The sequence below is a fragment of the Miniopterus schreibersii genome (genome assembly GCF_964146895.1).
Source record: "Miniopterus schreibersii genome assembly, chromosome: 10".
In the NCBI taxonomy this organism is placed as follows: Eukaryota; Metazoa; Chordata; class Mammalia; order Chiroptera; family Miniopteridae; genus Miniopterus; species Miniopterus schreibersii.
Genome location: NC_138110.1, coordinates 65091599 through 65111628, shown reverse-complemented (window position 1 = coordinate 65111628; position 20030 = coordinate 65091599). Strand labels below are relative to the sequence as shown.

The window sequence follows — 20030 nt, the reverse complement described above, 5'->3', positions numbered from 1 at the left end:
AAGATTGAGGTTCGATTCCCAGTCAGAACACATACCTAGGTTGCAGGTTGGATCCCCAGTTGGGACAAGTATGGGAGGCAACCAATCAATGTTTCTCTCTCACATCTGTTTCTCTCACTCTACCCCTTCTTCTTCCCCACCCCCTCCCTGCCTCTCTCTCTAAAATCAATAAACAGCCCTGACCAGTTTTGCTCAGTGGTTAGAGTATTGGCCCACAGACTGAAGGGTCTAGGGTACAATTCCACTCAAGGGCACATACCTCAGTTGCAGGCGCCATCTCTGGCTCTGGTCGGGGTGTGTGCATGAGGCAACCAGTCGATGTTGCTCATGTCAATGTTTCTCTTTCCCTCCCCCTTCCACTCTCTCTGAAAAGCAATGGAAAAAAATATCCTCTGGTGAGGATTAAAAATATATACATATGGAAGTGTTGGTAAGGATGTGGGGAAAGAGAAACCCACATACATTACCAGGTGGGAGTGTAAAATGGTGCAGCTGCTGTGGAAAAGAGTTTAGCAGCTCCTCAAAAAGTTAAACAGAATTACTATATGACACAGAAATTTCACTTCTAGGTGAATGCCCAAGACAAATGAAGAGATGTGTCTACACAGAAACTTATACAGGAATGCTTATAGCAGCAGTTTTCATAATAGTCCAAAGATGTATACAACCCAAATGTCCACCAACAGATGAATGGATAAACAAATTGTAGCATATATTCAGCCATAAAAAGGAGTGAAGAACTGATATATACTACAATTAGGATGAGCCTCAAAAACACCATGCTAAATGAAAAGCCAGGCACAAAAGGTCACGTATTGCATGATTTCTTTTATATATATATTTTATATATTATCCATAATAGGCAAATCCATAGAGACAGCAGATTAGATGTTACCAGGAGATGGGAGAAGGGGGACTGGAGAGTGACTACTTAATGAGACCACATGTTTTTTGGAGGGTGATGGGAAAGTTTTGAAGCTAGAGCTAGTGGTTTGGTTGTACAACATTGTGACCACACTAAGCACCACTGAATTATACAGTTTAAGATTGTTAATTGTATGTTATGTGAATATAAATAAAGGAATATTAATGTTTTATTAAAGGAATAAAAAACTGACTTGAAGAAATCGAAAACATTAACAATTATATACCTAGTAAGAAATTGAATGTGTTATTAAAGCATTCCCACAAAGACTGCAAGCCAGGCAACTTCACCAGTGAATTCTTTCAAACATTTAAGAAAAACCACTTTTAAATGACTCTTCCAAAGAATAGAAGAAGTACTTCTCAACTCATATAATGAGGACAGCATAATTTTGATTAAAATTATGCAAAGCCTCACAGGGACATTAGAAGAAAGGAAATTATAGACTTATGTCTCTTATGAACAAAACATTAGTAAATCAAATTCAAGGATATGCAAAAAAGGGAGTATTTTACAACCAAGTGGGCTTTATTCCAGGAATGAAGGTATCAATACAATATACTACATTAACAGTTAAAGGGACGGTGGGGGCAGTGATGGGAAAAAAAGCATTGGATAAAAATAGCTATTCATGATTTTTAAAAATAAAAAACTAGGATATAAGAGAACTTTGGTATTTGAATCAAGGTTATGTACAAAAAATCTAGAGAAAACATCATACTTAGTAGTAGTAGAGGTATTGATAGGGACATTCACTATCATCATTTTTATTTAAACATTGCATTACAGGTGCTAGCCAATGAAGAAAAGAAAAGAAATAAAAGAAATGAAATAAAAAATAAAGAAGTAAAATATATTAAGATAAAAAAGGCAGAGCTTACACTCATTATTTGTAGACAAAATTATTGTATGTATTAAAATATCCAAACTATTCTACAGGTAAACCATTTAAAAATAGTAAGTGAACTTACCAAGTCATTAGATATAGGATCAATATACAAAAATAGTTTTTTCTATATAGAAGCAACAAAGAATTAAAAATGAAAATTATCATGTATAGTAGATCAAAAAATACCAAATACTTAGGAATAAATCTAATGAAAGATGTATAAGGATTCTGCCTAGAAATGTGTATAGAAATTAATATCTAATAAGTAGATTCATAGGTTGGAAACAATCTTGCAAAGTTCTTCCCCAGTTGATCTATAAATTCCATAAAATCTTAGTCAAAATCCCAACAGATTTTTTGTGGAAATTGACAAACTCATGAAATTGATATGGAAATGCAGAGGACCAAGAATAGACAAGACAATAGTTAAGAACAAAGCTTGAGGACTTACACTACCAGGAACCAAGGTTCTTTGAAAGAAGTGGTTAATTCCACAACTGGGGCATGGAAAATACAAGATGAGCCTGGAAATCTTTCAGTGCCAGTAAGCAAGGAAATGCATGGAAAAGGATTGGGCATGTTAAAGGACACAGAGGTCAACCTGATAGAGCTCTTAAACGCCAAACCTAAATCAATTTGAGCAACAAAATAATGATCATATTGAATAGTAACCCATAGACTAAACAAATATTCATGAGTCCATACTGATATAAATAAATGAGGGAGAAGGGGCATCTTACAGAATTCCAGTTAATACATAAGGAAACTACACACCACCAGGTGAACACTGCAGTAATTGTTGCAAGCAAGATGGGTGCTAAAACAGTGGGCAAAAGCTTGAGGATAAATAGGATATTTGCATAGTTTCAACATCACCAAGATGTTGATAGGTTTCAAATGGGAAAATAGTAACTACAGTGGAGAGACCCAGTATACACTTCCATAACCAAGTGATCATGGTTAATATATCAAAATCTTGAAAGAAAGGGATCCTGTCACAGATTGGGAGAGGCTAAGGAGACATAACTAGATGCGAGGTGGGATTTTGGATTGGATCATGGAACAGGAAAAGGACATTAGTGAAAAAACTGGTGAAATTCAAATACAGTCTGTTGTTTTGTTAATATATCAATGGTAATATCGATATATATATTAATTTACTTGTTTTTATCATTGTACTATAGTTGTGTGAGATATGAACATTGGAAAAGCTAGGAGAAAGGTATATGTAACTATTTTTTTGTAACTTTTCTGTAAATCTAAAATTATTTCAAAATATTAAAAAAAAAAAAAAAAAGAATTGCATGGTATTGACAAGGTTCATCCATTTCCCAGGGCTGCTGAAACCAAGTACCACAAACTGGGTGGCTTAAAACAACAGAAATTTAATCTCACCATTCTGGAGGTGGGAAGTTCAAAATCAAGGTGTCAGCAGAGGCATACTCCCTCTGAAGGCTCTAGGACAGGATCTTTCGTCACCTGTTCCTAGTTCCTGGTGTTTAACAGCAATCCTTGATATTCTTTGGCTTGTAACTGCATCACCTCAGTCTCCATCTCTGTCTTCACCTGACTTTCTTCCCAGTGTCTGTATTTCCTCTCCTCTTCTAAGAACATCAGTGATATTGGATTTAGGGTCCACCCTAATCCCAGTATTACCTCATTTTAACAATAATCTGCAAAGACTATTTTCAAATAAGGTTATATTCTAAGGTTCCAGTTAAGTATAAGTTTTGGGGGGACACTGTTCAATCCAGTACACAAGTATAAGCAAATAAACCAATGGAACAGAATAAAAACTCCAGAAACAGACTCACGTATTATGTCTGACTTAAAACAGATGTGCCACCACAACACAATGGGGAAAGGAGGATCTTTGTAATAAATGAGTCAAATGAAAATCTGCATTTGGATGAAAAGAATCTTGACCTCTACCTCAAGTCATACATAAAAGACTAATTTTATATAGATCATATACCTAAATGTAATAGATAAAATAACAAATTGTTTTCACTGTACTCACAAGACAACATCATGATCTGGGGTTAGGCAAATATTTCTTTAATTGGACACAAAAAGAACTGACATTGGGAAGAGTTGATAAATTGGACTTAATTTAAAATAAAAGCTTCTGCCGGGCCAGGCATGGCTCAGTGGTGGAGCATCAACCTAGGATCCAGGAGATCGAGGTTTGCTTCCTGGTCAGCACATGCCTGGTTTGCAGGCTCCATCCCCAGTTGGGGGCATGCAGGAGGCAGCTAATCAATGACACTCTCATCATTGATGTTTCAACTCTCTTTCTCCCCCTCTCTCTTCCCCTCTCTGAAATCAATAAAGATATATTTAAAAAGATACCATTAAGAGAATGAAAAGGTAAAAGCCACAGAGTAGGAGAAGATAATTGCAGTACATAGACCCAACAGAGGACTTGCATCTAAAATATATAAGGAACTCCTACAAATCAATAAGAAAAAGGTAGGCAACTCATTTTTTTAAATGGGCAAAAAACTCAAACAGGCATTTCATAAAAGAAGATATACAATTGGGAATAAGCATATGAAAGGGTTCTGCACAGTATTTGGGAAATGCAAATCAAAACTGAGATACCACTGAATACCCACCAGATTGGCTAAAAATTTTTAAACTGACCTTAGGAAGCAGTAGCAAAGATGTGGAGCAGCAAGAACTCTCATGCATTACCCATAGAGGTAGAAATCGCTACAAGCACTTTAGATCAGCAGTTCTATTCCTATGTATATACTCAACAGAAGTGAGTCTGTCTACTAAATGACATGTAGGAGAATTTGTGTAGCAGCTTTATTCATAGTAGCCCAAAACTGGAAGTAATATAAATATTTGTCAACAGTGGAATGGATAAATAAATTATATTTATTTATAGTGTTCATATGATGGAAAACTATATGTCAGTTAAAAAGAGAATTACTGCAACATGGAATAAATTTCAAAAGTAATTGTTGACTGAAAGAAGCCAACACAAAAGAGTATATACCAAATGATCCATTTATGTGAAATTCAAAACCAAGCATCTTTAGTCTACAATGATAGAAATCAGGATAGTTGGTACCCCTTAGGGGTGGATATTGATTGGGAGAATTCATATAAGGGGTGCTGGAAATGTATATCTTGATCTAGATGATAGTTACACTGGTGTGTTTGTGTGTGTGTGTGTGTGTGTGTCTGTGTGTGTATTTTAATATTTAGCTGAATTCTTAAGGTTTTTGTACATTACTAGATGTATAATACTTAAAATTTTTAAGAAAAATGTGATATATTAAATATTGTAACAAGTGGACTATCATCAATATAAAAAGAATTGAGGCTTTAAAATATTTGTACTGAAATTTTGTTTCAATGAGATTTTACTTGAACTTATATTTCAATAACATTTTATGGTTCACTGGTCACTTTCTCATGACATGGTAACAGATATGTCATTTGGGTGTATTTCAGGATAAAGATTCTGGATTTTAAACCATAAATGATATAAACTGATACCAAAATTAGCAGTTTCCTTATTTTTTTCAAATTGTTGTCTTAGAAATCTCAATATCACATTGTTCATTTGTCTTTTAGGCTAAGACATCAAGCACACAAAGAATTTTATGCCTACAAACAGGTGAGAAATTTACTTCAGATTGGCTTTGATAGTGTTTTTGACCAAAAAAAAAAAAAAATGAGAACTCATATTTCCACTCATTTTAAACTAGGACTTGTGTTCATTTTAGCATTTCACTTGCCAGTTTGCAGTACAAAATAGATCAGCTTTAAGCACTCTTCTTTCTAATTATTCGAAGTTATAGAAAGTTCACATGATACAATAATTTAACATGGAACTTAAGATAACATTTCGCTAAAGAGAAATGCTGTAGTTTATAATCCTTAAAGATTATATTAAATGAGATTCCATTAAATAATTTTTTTGCCTCCTTTATTAAAGACATACCAGTTCCTCAGAAATGACCAGCTCTGTTATAGTGATCTCATCTCCTCCCCTTTTGTACTTTAAATGTTAGCTCATGTCACACTACTAGAAGTCTACTTGGATCATCACTGATAACTCCAACCCCTTTGTACTATCCTTTTACTGATTTGTTCTTTAAAGTAATAAACTTAGCTTTACTTGAAGGCAAAATAAAATTTGGTTTTTTTTCTTCCATGTGTCACCCATTAACATTTTACCACTGACACCAAACAGTGGGCCTAGTTGTCCTTAATTTTTTTTTGGACCAAAGCATGAAATATTTTTTTTGTTCCTAGCTTTTTTGGCAAGAGGGTGCGTGGCAAGCTTCAGCTTACTTAAGCCTTTAACCTTGTTGACATGATGTTATAGCACCATCTCACCATTTTAGGATTACATACCTTTTTGTCCATCTTCTGCCTGGTTTCTTTGAAATCTGAGCCCATTGGAGAGTTCCTTAGATGTCCACACACTCTTCCCCATAGATCTCATGTGGGATTCATACACAGAGTAGACTGTTTTAGTTTTCTAAATAAATGAATCTTTTTATCTCAGTTCTATCATGATCTTGACAACCTACAAGATAGTTGTATGTTAAAAATGCTAACTAGAAAGTGAAATTGGCCTTGCTAGTCATTTAAAAGGTGAAATTGACTAATAGAGCTAATAAAGTCACAAGACATATGGTAAAAATTATCCTTAAAAAATACTGAATTTGAAATGTAATACATCCCTGAAACTGTGATTTGCCCTAAAGACTATTTTTGGTTCAGGAATATAATACACTCAAAATCGAGATTTTTCTCAAATTTCACTTGCCTGTTTTTTCACTTGATGATATGTAACTAACAAACTAAGTTTATTCTCAGAAATTTTCAATTGAAATAGTAACTTGCCCTCTTATCAATTGGCATTCTTTTAAACTGATATCCAGTCACTACAAAGTCAAGTTAGGAACAGCACTTGGATGAATTTTAAGCCTGTTGCATAACTCTAGATAGAGCAAAAGTTTTCTGAGGATAGTGATGCATAATATTGAGCAAAACTTCTAAGATTAAGATTGATCTTTTTAATCTTTTATAAATTACTAATCAGTCAGTCTCATCAGCCAGTGCTGTGTTTTACTGAACCATAAGGCAGTGAACCTCATTTATTTGCCCCCATGTTTGCACTTAATCCAGATGGGCATACTTAATGTCTTTTCCCAAAATTTAATCTGTTGTCACAGATTTAAAATTGCTTTCCAGAAGGATATTGCATCACTGCTCAAGGTCAAAGAATGTTGATTAAATGTTCTATCTCAAACTGTAAAAGAAATTCTCTTCAATATTGAATATAGGGGAAATGAGCTATATACACAAAAGAAAAATATTTGTAAGTATAATGAGAAATTTTTTTAATTACAGATTTAAATGGATATAAAAACATACTTTTTTGTCTTACAGGTTATATTAAAAGAGAAAGTAAAAGAACTGAATTTACATGAGGTAAGTTGCCTTAGAGGTATTTAATTTTTTTTGGAGACATGCTTAAACATCTTTATTTTCAGAAGTTGAAAAAAATTAGGTTTATTTTGATCAGATTAATAGACTATTTGAGGATGAGGTCATATAAAAGTCAATTGTATGAACTTATTTTTTTAAATATGTTTTTATTTTTTTAAGAGAGGAAGGGGGGGGGGAGAGAGAGAGAGAGAAAGGGAGAGAGAGAGAGAGAAACATCAATCGAATGCACCCTGACTGGGATCAAACCCGCAACCTGTGTATTTGCCCTGACTGGGAATTGAACCAGCGACCTTTCAGTGCATGGGACAGTGCTCAACCAACTGAGCCACACTGGTCAGGGCTGTGTGAAGACTTTAAAAGAGTAACATAACTTATGTTTTTAATAGGGATGGTCCCCATGTAAGATTGCATAGCAGCAGGGATGCTGCTCGCTGTCAGTGCTATATCATGAGTATGAGATAGATATAAGTTGGTTTTTCTACTCAAGGTGAATTTGCAGTAATTTCACTCTTGAAATTGTTCCCAGTAGTCCATTCTTACCAATGTCACAAAAAAGGCAGTGATTATTTCTTGGGGGTAGGAGTTTGGGGAGGTGAGGCAGAGGGAATAGAATAGGGAAGAATATACAAGGAGAGGTATATCCTTGGGATTATCTAGTGTTGAGGCTACATGGTTGTTGGTTCGTAGGTGTTCCCTATGTTATTAGGCTTTGTAACTTAAATACAAAAAAGTGTGTGTGTATCATGATGTATACCTTAAGACATAGTCTAAGAATTCTTTCTTGTTCTATTCCTTGTGTTGCCTCTAACTACAGATGTTCAGAATTTTTATTTTTAATTTTAGGGCCCTTTCTCTTTTCCGAGTTTTTAAGTTGGTGTTTAAAGCCAGGACTTGGAAAGCTGCACGTGTAATATCTATGTTTTATTACATTAACTGTGGTGAAGCTACATTGCCAGTCCTTTTAAAGACAGTTAGTTTGTGAAATTATTTGAATAATAAAAAAAATGATTTATATTATTGTTGAACACTTTGAAATCATTTACTGCTCCTTTGCTCTTTCTTCATATTTTTATTTTATTTTACTTTCTGTTTTTTAAATATATCTTTATTGATTTCAGAGAGAGGAAGGGAGAGGAAGACAGAAAGATAGAAACATCAATGATGACTGTTGTCATTGATCGGCTGCCTCCTGCACGCCCCCGACTGGGGATCGAGCCTGCAACCTGGGCAGGTGCCCTGACCTGGAATCAAACCGTGGTCTCCTGGATCCTAGGTCGATGCTCAACTGCTGAGCCACACCCAGCCAGGCTTTCTGCATATTTTTAATCAGAGTTTATATGTTACAGCATTTTAGACCTAACCTTGGATTGAACTCAAGCATCGATTACTGTTTGATTTTTAAACTTTTCCAAAAGTTAACTTTGGCATGTGGCCAAAATTAACATGAAGTAATACAGGGCAATCCCTTTTCTATTTGGGGTCTCTTTGATGGCCATAAATGAAAAGATTAAATCCTGACATACATTAGCAATATTGAATAACCAGGTTTGTCAGGAACAGAAGTCTTTTTACTGGTCTGACCCGTCAGTTTAGAATCTTTGTCCTGAGTAAGTGCACTGTGTTGCAGCATTGTATATCAGAGTCCGTATCCCAGCTGTACCCACCAATTTCAGATTCACTAGGTCTGACCAAGCTACTGATCCACCCTCCCCCCTGTTATTTGAAACTATAGTTAGGAAAACCTAACCTTGCTCTACAGCTTGTATTTAGAGACCATCATGCATTTTTCACAATTCATTTGGTCCTTTCCAGCTGCATTTCTTGGTAATGAAACTATTTTTGTCAAACTTTTGTGTATGTGTGAAGCCTAATTTTATAGTGACATGTAGCTTGGTCCTGTGTAAGCACATGGAATTTCAATATGGATACTGTTATTAATGAATAATTATAATAGTGAAAAATCAGAGATAAACTAAATGTCCATCAGTAGTGTAACAAATAAATAAAACACGATACACTGGAAGATTACCCACAAGAGAGGGGGAGAGGGAAGGAAGAAAACCTGATACGGTGATTCATGCAATGAGGCAGGCAAAATTAAGGAACAAGTTCTATCTATAAATACATCAATCAACCTGGAAAAATCTCTAATGGGGTCTTGATAAAAGCAAGTTGCAAAATGATATAAATGTTTATGTAAAATGAAATAAACACCAGATTGTTCATGGGTTTGTATACAGACTGCAAAGTGTTTTACTCTGTTTGAGAAGAACACGTAATGATCACACGGAGGATGAGAAAAGAGGAAAAAAACTAGGGGAAGTTGATCAAACAGATGTTAGTTTTGGTTTTGTTTTTTAATATGTTTTTACTGACTTCAGAGAGAGGCAGGGAGAGGGAAAGAGAGATAGAAACATCAGTGATGAGAGAGTCATTGATCAGCTGCCTCCTGCACGCCCACAAACCCAACTGGGAACCAAACCGTGACCTCCTGGTTCATGGGTCCATGATCAACCACTGAGCCACACCCAGCCAGCCCAATGTTAGTTTTATATGCAGTGTTCTTGATTTTAAAGAAGGAAAATAAGTGAACATTAAATTTTAAAATAATTATTGAATACGTAAAACATGGTAGACTTTGTACTAAACCACACAAAGCAGCATAAAATACTTACTAGTTTCTGCTCTCCAGAACTTATTCTCTTGCCCTAGCCGGTTTGGCTCAGTGGTTAGAGCACTGGCCTGCAGACTGAAGGGTCCTGAGTTTTATTCTGGCCAAGGGCATGTACCTTGGTTGCAGGCTCGATTCCTGGCTCCTGCCAGGGCACAAGTGGGAGGCAACCAATCAATGTGTCTCTCTCATATGGATGTTTCCCTCTCACTGTCTCTCTCTCTCTCCCCCTTCCACTCTCTCTGAAAAACAATGGAAAAAATAAACTCTGGTGAGGATTTAAAATAAAAAAATGTTACCATAGAAAGGAGAGCTCCAGGGCCTGCCCCAGGGCTTGAACAGTCCCCTTCCGGGGCTATGGTGCTGAGCAGGCAGAGCACCCCAGCAGAAAGTCAGCCCCTGAGCACACCCCAGGCAAGTTACATTATGTCCAGCCTATCTAGTGAGAATTAATCTAAGTCTTATTCTTCTAAGGCACTAAAGCAAAGGAAACTGCCTGTTGCTTTCTGTCTTCTCCCATCTGCCCTCCATCTTTAAAGACGTGACAGGAGGAGCAGAAGGCTCTTCTCAGAAGACCTTGCCCAGTTGAGCCTGTTTCTTTCAGTTAATGAACTGTGGGACATTGTAAACTCCTTCAAATGGCTGGGCCTTGGGGGTCTGCACTTTACTTTGTGGCCTGGGAGAGTGCTAGCAGACACTTTGTCTCATCAGTGAATTTATCTTTCAGCTCTGTGCAGTGTGTCTAGAAGACTTCAAGCCTCGAGATGAGTTGGGGATTTGTCCATGTAAGCATGCCTTCCACAGAAAGTGAGTATTGGCGTGGAATTATTTAAGGGGACCTGAGTTTGAGGCACATCTACCATCTTACTGGTGGGCTTGGGACATTGCCAGACAAGCTTGAAGGCTTCATGATGGGTCCATATACAGAAAGTACTGGGGGAGTGAGTGCATGACACTGCGAGAATTGGGGTTGTGGAATATGACCACCACAGCAGGACTTTGGGCAGAGAGCCAGACAAGCCAACACCTCCTGGGAGTCCAGGCTATAGCTGTTTAACTGGAACTTTCCAGTGAGAGCTTCCATTCCAAAAAACTTAATCAAAACCACAGTTATTTTAAATCAAGATATGTCTGAATGTAAAGGGTAGTGTGGGGCTCTCTCCTCCCTCTTTTTTTTTTTTTTAATCTTCACCTGAGGATATTTTTTCCGTTGCTTTTCAGAGGAGTGGAAGGGAGAGAGGGACTGATTTGAGAGAGACACATCGATTGGTTACCTCCCCCACATGCCCTTGGGTCCCAGGGCTGGGGATCGAGCCTGCAACTGAGGTACGTGCCCTTGGCCGGAATCGAACCTGGGACTCTTCAGTCTGCAGGCTAACGCTCTAACCACTGAGCAGAACTGGCTAGGGCTTGCCTCCCTCTTCTTGCAGATATATTCATATTCCCCATTCTCTTGCAATTTTATGCATTTTGCATTTCTATTAGAAAATTTTATTTCTCCTACTTCACACCACCGTCAGTGTACTTCTCCTTCTTTGAGAAACCGTGGATGACTGAGGGTACAGCATGCTTGGAGGCTCTGGTTCCTCCAGAGGGTAAAGTGCGTTCTCCACCGAGGGGTGGAGCTCCTCAGGACCTGGCTGTTCTGGGCAACAGAAGTGTTCAGCATGCAAGATGTGTGGGCAGGGTGGGGCAGGGTGGTGTACCATAAGCATGGGACTGATGTCTTCCCTCGTGTGGTGTCTCATTCTGCAGGTGCCTTATTAAGTGGCTGGAGGTTCGGAAAGTGTGTCCACTATGCAACATGCCAGTTCTGCAGCTGGCCCAGTTGCACAGTAAGCAGGACCGTGGACCCCCACAGGGGCCCCTGCCTGGGGCAGAGAACATTGTATAGCTTACCACAGGATCAAACTGTTGCAGGTTCCCACGTCCGCATAGAGGCAGGAGGAATACCAGTGCTCTCTGTGTTGGCTGCTCTAGCTGGGGTACCAGCTGCCACTTCCTTTGCCTCATGAAGAACTCTTGGGCCAACTAAGCTGAGAACCCAGACTTCTGGGTCTTGTGACAACCAAAGCGCGCTGACACTACCCCATGTCAAGAGAAAAGAAGTTGAATGAGCCTGTGGGTTTGGTTCAAGAAACTTCATGAGTCTCTTGCTGACTCAATTACATGCTGTCTCCTAGACACTTATCTCCATGTAAGGTGACTCTCAAGCAGAAGGGAAGATAAACACAAGTGTTAGAGAAGGGAACTGAGAACAGGTCTTTAAAGCCACCAACCCCCCCACCCTGTGGACAGATGAGCTTCTATGCAGACTGTGCATGCCTTAGCAGCAGCAAACCTTCCTGGCAGCCCCTGAGCCAAGTAAAACCAGCGGTTACCTCAACCGAAGCACGACCGGTTACCTGATTGGTGAGACAGTGCCAACAAGGCTTTTCACCTTATGTTTCTTTGATAAGGCCATCTTGGAACCCAAGGGCTTTGGTTACAGTGCCCCTCGCCGTGACTTCTCCTTCAGTTTCACAACACCTGCTTATCAAATTATCTAAGCTGAAAACATTAGATGCATTTGGAAAGGCCTGGTCAGAAGCCATTTCCTCTTATTTTCCCATGCCTACTTCACCAGTGAGGCCTGGCCAAGCCCCCCACCAGGATCCCCAACAGGGGGTGGGCCTCTCAGCCCTTGCTGTCCCTGTGTGCCCCAGGGGGTCTCAGTGCTACCCACATTCCCCCATGCAAAGTGTGGTTCCAGCATAGCCACTGGTCTTGGCCCACTATCTTGGGAGGTAGCCAATGGGAGCCTCTCAAGACAGCTGAGAATGGCTAGTCCTCCTGGCCCTGCTGATAGGATGCTGACCCCCTTGCCTCTCCCCTCCTTCCTTCCCTCTGTTCTCTTCCCCCTTTTGCCCTATCTCTGTTTCTACTTCAGAGAAAATGCCTGTCATTGACTTTTTAACAATTTAAAGCATCCCAAATAAGATCCCTCTGTAATTCTGTAGCTGGGGATCCACTTGAAATTGTAAATAGTTTCAGGAAGCTCCTGCAGGGCTGCTCATTCATTGCTGTGTGCCTCAGTATTCGGACTTGTGAAACTAATTGAAAGCGTCTTTATAGGAGAGAAATGCATGCTGTTCTTTGGCTTTCTGTCCAACTTTTCTAGAAATGACTCAGAGTCCGTTGGGATTCATGAATATTGTATAAATTAGCTAAGAACTTTCTAGTTCTTTCCCACACCCTGTTCACCTCCTTCCATTATAGGGCTGGGCTCCTGGGCTCCAGCTTTGCTCTGCTCCCACTGGTGTGAGTAGGGCAGTTTCTCACTGCAAACAGTCTCCATGGTATGGAGAGAGGATGGAGGATGCTTTGCAATTCTGCTTATGGCATGTATCCAGGAATTTTTTCTGGAATCCAGCCTCTACCGTCTTAGAATGGGAAAGGGAACCTGTCCTTGGCTCAGGTAGCTGGTCAAAGGATGAGGAAAATTCCTATCAGCCCAGAAAAGTGCTGGACAGAATCCAGTTTGGAAAATTACAAATCCACTTGGTCAGAATTGGTTGTTTCCTGTGTGACTTATTGTATGGTATTCCTATGGTATGCCAACTGGACTGTTTCTTAAACAGGGCAAGGAAAGTGTGGAATATTTTTATATGAAAGCCTTAGCCTGTTTGGCACCCATGAAAAGAACATTTGTACACTCAGACTTTCACCCTGTTTCTGCGTTCTGTTTGTAGCACAATAGAGTTGAATGCTGCAAAGTACCCAGTTTACAGTGAAATGTTTTCAGTGACCAATGTCAGAAGTAGGCTTACTTCTGGACTAGCCTCATTAATGACCAACACCCACCATTTTCCATGGAATGGCCTTGGGACAAATGTCATCTTGTTACAGGGTTCAAATAGGAAAGAGAATTTTTTTCCCCAGAAAAGGAATGCTTGCGCTCTATACTGCAAATTGCTTTGGCTCCGTTTTTGTAGGACTATAGCCTTTCAGTTGCAGCCTTTTTCTGTCCCTGTGTCAGTACCAAGAAGACAGCCTCACCAAGTCCCTGTATTTGTAGGGAGGCAAATTAATTCATTTCACTGTGTCACAGTCAAAAGCAAGTTGAGGTCGTTGGCATGCACTGGGCCAGACGCGCAAAGCCAGATAGTTTAGAGGAAAGCTCGAGAATGCTGTGTACTCTTCACTGGGCACTGTAGTGGGTCTGCTTTGCCCCATGAGGTGCCACTAATGTGACCTCAACACTTGTAAGTGTGGGGGCACTTTCTAAAATGCAGCTCTTCCACTAGGACGGGGCTGGGCATTGGCATGCTGAGTGCCCCCTCTACTCAGTCATCTCCCCTTTCTTGGCTTGGTATCCTTCTGCAGCATAGCCATTGTCACTTGGCAGTAGTTCCTGGAATTCTTAGCAACACAGCCTGAATGCATTTGCCACCCACATTTGGGTCCTCCTCCGCACTTCCCTGTACTGCACTGCTCTAACTGCACGTGGCTGGGGGTTAATCACAGTATTGTGTGACAAAGGTAAATTTCCATCTGGACCTTTTTTTAAAGAATGAGTCAAGGATCCCTTAATACACTTGGCTCAGGCTCACACCACACAGTGAGGCTGCCCTGTCCACATCTATCTCTGAGTGGGTGACCTTTTGTTAATCTGTAGACGTGTGGGTACTCCAATCTGCTTTGGGGCCACTGGCTAATAACATTTTACTTTGTCTTAATGCATCTTAAGCAGCTCCAAGATTGGTTACTAGTGTGCCATAGGTTATTGGAACAGAACTCAGCCCCACCCACCCCCAACTGGATTCCACTGGTGACTGAGTCATTATCTAATGGTTGCCACAGGCACAATTGAATTCAGCTGGCTTTAGAAATGGAACAAAACCAGCCTGACTTGGATTCTTGGTTATCTGCCACTTTACTTTGCCACAGAGTGATTGGGTTAGGCCTGCCCTTCCAGGGACCAGGACAAGACAAAAATGGCCAGAGGGGAATAGGTGGCCGATGCATGAGGAAGTCTGGGCTGAGGGATACAGGGGCCCTCCCTCCCACCATTGCCAGATAGTCAGTTCTTCACAAGTCTTGACAAATGAAGAGCATTTTCCCCAGTGCCAAGCCCCTTGAATCCATGACCTCAGGCCCTTTCCACAGCCCCACTCCAAAGTGTCATCTCCATGGCTTGATCCCACTCTGCTAAGCTATTCTCAATGACTGTAGTAATTACTTTTCTGAGAGGCTTTGTGGGAATTTCCCACTGGGAGGCATCTCCAAAGCTCTGGACATAAAAAGTGATCAGTGATTTCAATCATCTTTATTACTCACCAGGCAGGTGCCTTTCTGCCAGTTATCCTCTCAGAGCCAATTTCCTTATCCATCACCCAGGGATTGTAAGAACAGTATCTTTACTGGCTCTTGCAAGAATTAGCTGTGTCCATGGTCCAGCAGATGACAGGCCTGACTCATGGGAGCTGCTGATACTAGGCAACTTCGTCATGCAGGGCTCCCATTGTCCCAGGTCTGCTGGCTCCCTTCCTCCTCCCGATCTTCCCTAGTCACGTCCATCTGCCTCTGCCCAGTGCTCCCTGACTTGTTGCTCATTGCTTAATATGCCTTTTTAAATCCTGAATAGGTAATCCCTTCCCATGGTCCATAAGTCAGTCGTCTTGCATCCCTGACATCCAGCAAGCCCAACTTCTGGCCCCTGGAGCACCCAGTTTTGTTCCTTGTGTGTCCTTCCAGAGGTCATTGATGTATATACAGGCAAACACACGCACACACACACACACGTGTGTGTGTATTTACATGCATGTATATCATTTTCCTCCACTCAACTGATACTGGAGTATACTCAAGGAGCATTCCTATTTGTGTGGGAAGAGCCACACCGGAAGTCAGCCTATCTGTAAAAGGTGAGCCCAGAATGGGGGATGCTTTTGCAGTCACATCCCTTTTGAATAAGGCCTATTTTTATTGATTGCAGCACATGGGAATTCTAGTTTCCTATACAACCAAAAATTGCAGTCCCTCCCCTGCTCGTATCACAGATGTCCAAATACAGGAGCACAACCTGTTTCCAGACACTTTCTACTCTGTGACTACACAGGAGCAGGCTCTGTAGCCAAGAACAACAGTGCAGGCCTCTCATCCAGGTCCAGCAGCATAGCAGCCACCTGAACAAGCTGCCCCCAGCCCACACCACCTTGGCCAGTTCCAAGTGAAGCCCAAGTCCAGCAGTGATGCCTGATAACTGTCTTGCTTTCTTAGCTGAGCACCCATTTTTGAGGCAGGAGCTTGAGAAGCAGCAGCAACTGAAGGCCAAGGAACTGTCCTATCTTGCGAGGCAGATGTCTCAGATGTTGCTAAGCAAGTAAGTGATCAATCTCAAAATTCACCATAGATGTTCAGGTACATGGGTCAGGCTCCCCTCCCCACTGTAAGTGCGCACACACACACCTTCCCCCAAAAAATGCTTCCCATATTTTCCTAGCCCACTTTGTCCACTCCATGACATTACCCTGAAGTTCATTTCTGCCCCTGGAGAATATGAAAATTAAAGCTGCTTCCTTTAGGCAACGTGGGGAGCAGGCCATGGACTGCTGCCTCTCAGCCTTCACCCACCCCTCTGGTGTCCTGCCGCCCAGAGCTTCCCCAGGACGCAAAAGTGCATTTGGGCCCCTGACCTGAAACTTGAAAATGAACTGCATGTAAATCTCCACCCTTCTGTCATGTGTTAAATCTTGGCCCCTGGGTTAGTGTGTCTTTCACATTAGCTGTTATGAATTTGAGTAGAAATGTCTAAATTCACGATGTTTAAGTTCAGGTGAAATTTGCAGTTAACTGGAAAATGCTGGGTCATGGTTCTTTAGTAGGCAAGATTAACGTGCTTCCATTTGTGAGTATCAAGAGGAAAAGAGGCTTGTTCAATGTCATTTTTCCAGTTGTTTTAGAGCCCAAGTTGTTCCAAGATGCAAAATAGTTATCTCCACTTTTAGACCAAACATCAGCATTCTTTACTTACCTATCCAGTACTCACTTCTGTAGCTGTAGGATCAAGAAGACCCTGCCTACTCCAGGAGCATGTACCTAGAAAGGGAGCCCCACCAGTCAAGGGACTTGTCTGTACTTCGATGTAGCTCCTCTCACTTCCCTGTGCCAGTACAAGCCTAATGGATCTGCACCTTTGGCCAGCTGCACACTGTTCCTCTGTCTGCTCCTTCCCTCCCAGGTTCCACTAGATCAAGTAGGCAGATGGGACCAGTGTTAGAAGTCCCTCCTGGTGACGCCGTCTTCCAAGATAGTGTTCCTGATACCTGTCATCTCTGGATCTCTTGACACTGCGGGGAAGGTAGTTTAGTCCTGTAGTTTAGCGCACTGGGGTTCATTCACTAGATATTATATAACTCCGTCAAAAAAAGGTTTATGAAATGCTGAGCCTCAGGTTTCATAGACATGTTTGTACACTAAGAATTCTGCAGCAGAATATTTTTAAACATTCGCAGTTTTTTGTAAGCTATATTTTTGTATATTTAATTGCTATTTTAAAATTTTAATGCATTTTTTGCTAATTACTCATTTAAGAAATAAAACATGCATGTAATTGACTTAAACAAATGTAAATAAAGAGCAGATTTTGAAAACTACTTCGTGTTAATCACATACCCACTCGTGCTCACCCCGCTTAAGATTGTGTAGCAAGAGTTGGAAAGTCAAGGTGAGTAATTCTGATCAAAGTGAGCTGGTCATCAGCAACAGGTAATTGTGATGGAGTTTCTGGCCTGTCCTGCCATGGTGTGGGGTGAAGGTCAGAGGTGATGAGTAAAGCAGTAGGCCACAGTGAGGGAGAAAACAGAGAAGCCAAGGCCTCACCTACCACCCTGGCATCAGCTTTGCAGATGAGGCTGGACACACACAGGTAGTTTCCCAAGTAAAGACACTAGTGCTCAGGAAGGGAAAGTGGCAGCACTAGTCCTTACCTCAAACCTCTAACTATATCCCAGACCTGCAAATAACTTCAGAAGAGAAATCATCTCGGTCCAAAGTCATCCTGTGGTAGCTGCCATTTCTCCTCACCACCCCTCAGCAGATCAGCTTCTGCCCCATAGCTTTGGGGAGACTGTTCTCCTCAAGGCCATCACTGGGCCACCTCTTAATCCTCAATGCAGGTGTGTGGAGAGCCCCTCTCCCCTCAGTCTCCTAAGCAACAGACCCCTACCAGCCCCCTCTGACCTCACTTTTCTTTGCAGCCTTTCCCTTCTCTGTCCATCAACTGTTACTCTCACTCTACCTTAGTATTCACTAAATTCCCACCTAGTTTGCCCACCTGCATGCACCATCATCCTCAGGTATGTTATCCACAACCCAAATACCCAGCTGCTACTAGGTACCAACCACAGCTCAAAGCCAAACCTCCCCAATAAGCCTGTGCCTTTATAGAACCTTACTCCCCTACATCCAATCGTCACATCCCAACACAACCCTCTAACCATCTCCCCCCCCAGGGCCATCCACTGCTCTCATCTTGGTGCAGGCCACCTTCCTCACAACCACCCCCCACTGGCTCTGGGGGGGGGGGTGTTGGGTGGGACCCTCAGGCTACCATCTGAAGGGCAGACTAGAAAGGACAACTGCTGAGACAAGATGGCAGTGGTTTAAACCAGGGTGATGGCAATGGTGAGTGGAGACTGAGTTTACATGCGTCTCAAGCTGGAGGAAATGGAAATGTGGGGGCTGGATTCAGGGGAAAGGAAGTGGACACTTTTGTGTAGGGATGGCCTTGGAGATAGACAAGCAGACAGAAAGGCAATCACTGCCTTAGGACTGGAGCTCAGAGGCATGTGCTGGGCGTGCTACCTTGGAAGTTAGAGTCAAGGTGAATGCTGACGATGCTTAAGGAAATCAAGATTGCTCCTGGAGCTGGTTAGTATCAAACTGTCTTCAGAGAACAAGCTGGCAGAGACAGGGGCCTGGAAGGCACGAGGTCTACTGTGTTACAACTGAGGAAGGTGAGGACATAAAATATAAGATTTAGTGAGGAGACTCACTGGTGGACCTACCAAAAACCCTTCCATGGGGTGAGCGAGCTAAGGACAACCAACAAGCCTGGCTGGGCATGGCTCAGCAGTTGAGCATTGCCATAGGATCCAGGAGATTGCGGTTCGATTCCCAGTCTGGGCACATGCCTGGGTTGCAGGCTCGATCCCCAGCCTCTCAATGACTCTCTCCCTTAAATCAGTAATTTAAAAAAACAAAACACAAACACCACCGACAAAGGCAGCTTCTCAAGAGTGAACTTCAAGTGGGTCCTTGGAGGTGGGAGGCAAATGCAAGAAAGGGAAGGGGACCCTGCCTGTGGGACCTCAGACTAGTTTGCTTTTCTGAATTGTGGAGATCACAAAGGCTGCGTGAGACAACCCATGTAAAGCGCTGGCACAGCCTCTAAAGCACAAGTGGACCCATAACAGAGAGACCTGGGAGGCGGGCCCTGGGTGTCCACAAGAAGCCCCTCCAGCGCCCTCCCCCTCCTCTATCTTCCTGGAAGGGGGTGAGGGGCAGCTGTTCCTCTGCCCTAGCAAGTAGAGGAAGGCATGGGACGAGGGGCTCGACAAGTAACCACTGTGGTAACAGCGAATGGGTGGTAGCGCTGTCTGTGGTGGCTGAGGGGAAGGTGGGGCCACCAAGCACGTGACTGGAAGAAATTAGAACAAGATGGGGGGCGGGGCTCAGGCAAAGGTCAGGGAGTGCTGCAAGGGGCAGCAGCAGAGAAGACCTCGATCGCCACCCAAGGGCCACAATTTGCGTCCCTCCAGTTCTGCGGCCTGCACCAAGGCAGCAGCACCCACAACCGACTGATGCAGAGACGCTGCACAAAGGAGGCCGCCATCAGGAAACAGCCATGCCCTCACAAACCACGGGCACGGGCCTCTGCTGCCCCCATGCGGCCAAGACGGGAGGCGCCGCAGGACACCAGTCTACCAAGGAGTGCGCGGGAGCCCCACCTCCCTCAACTACCCAGCCCCACCCCCTGCACCCTTCCGTCCGTCCCTAGGAACCTTCCCTCCCAGATCCCT

The 20030-nt window shown here is 42.1% G+C and overlaps 1 protein-coding gene across 1 annotated transcript in view; it reads left to right on the top strand.

Moving 5' to 3' along the window:
- The window catches only part of RNF24 (ring finger protein 24), a 54056-nt gene extending 36456 nt beyond the window's left edge, over positions 1–17600 (top strand). The window contains exons 3-6 of the mRNA XM_081148360.1: positions 5406–5448; positions 7236–7277; positions 10694–10773; positions 11722–17600. Of these exons, the coding sequence (XP_081004486.1) occupies positions 5406–5448; positions 7236–7277; positions 10694–10773; positions 11722–11860 (304 nt within the window). The 3' untranslated portion in view covers positions 11861–17600. The remainder of the gene's footprint in view (positions 1–5405; positions 5449–7235; positions 7278–10693; positions 10774–11721) is intronic.
- Positions 17601–20030: the final 2430 nt, after the last annotated feature.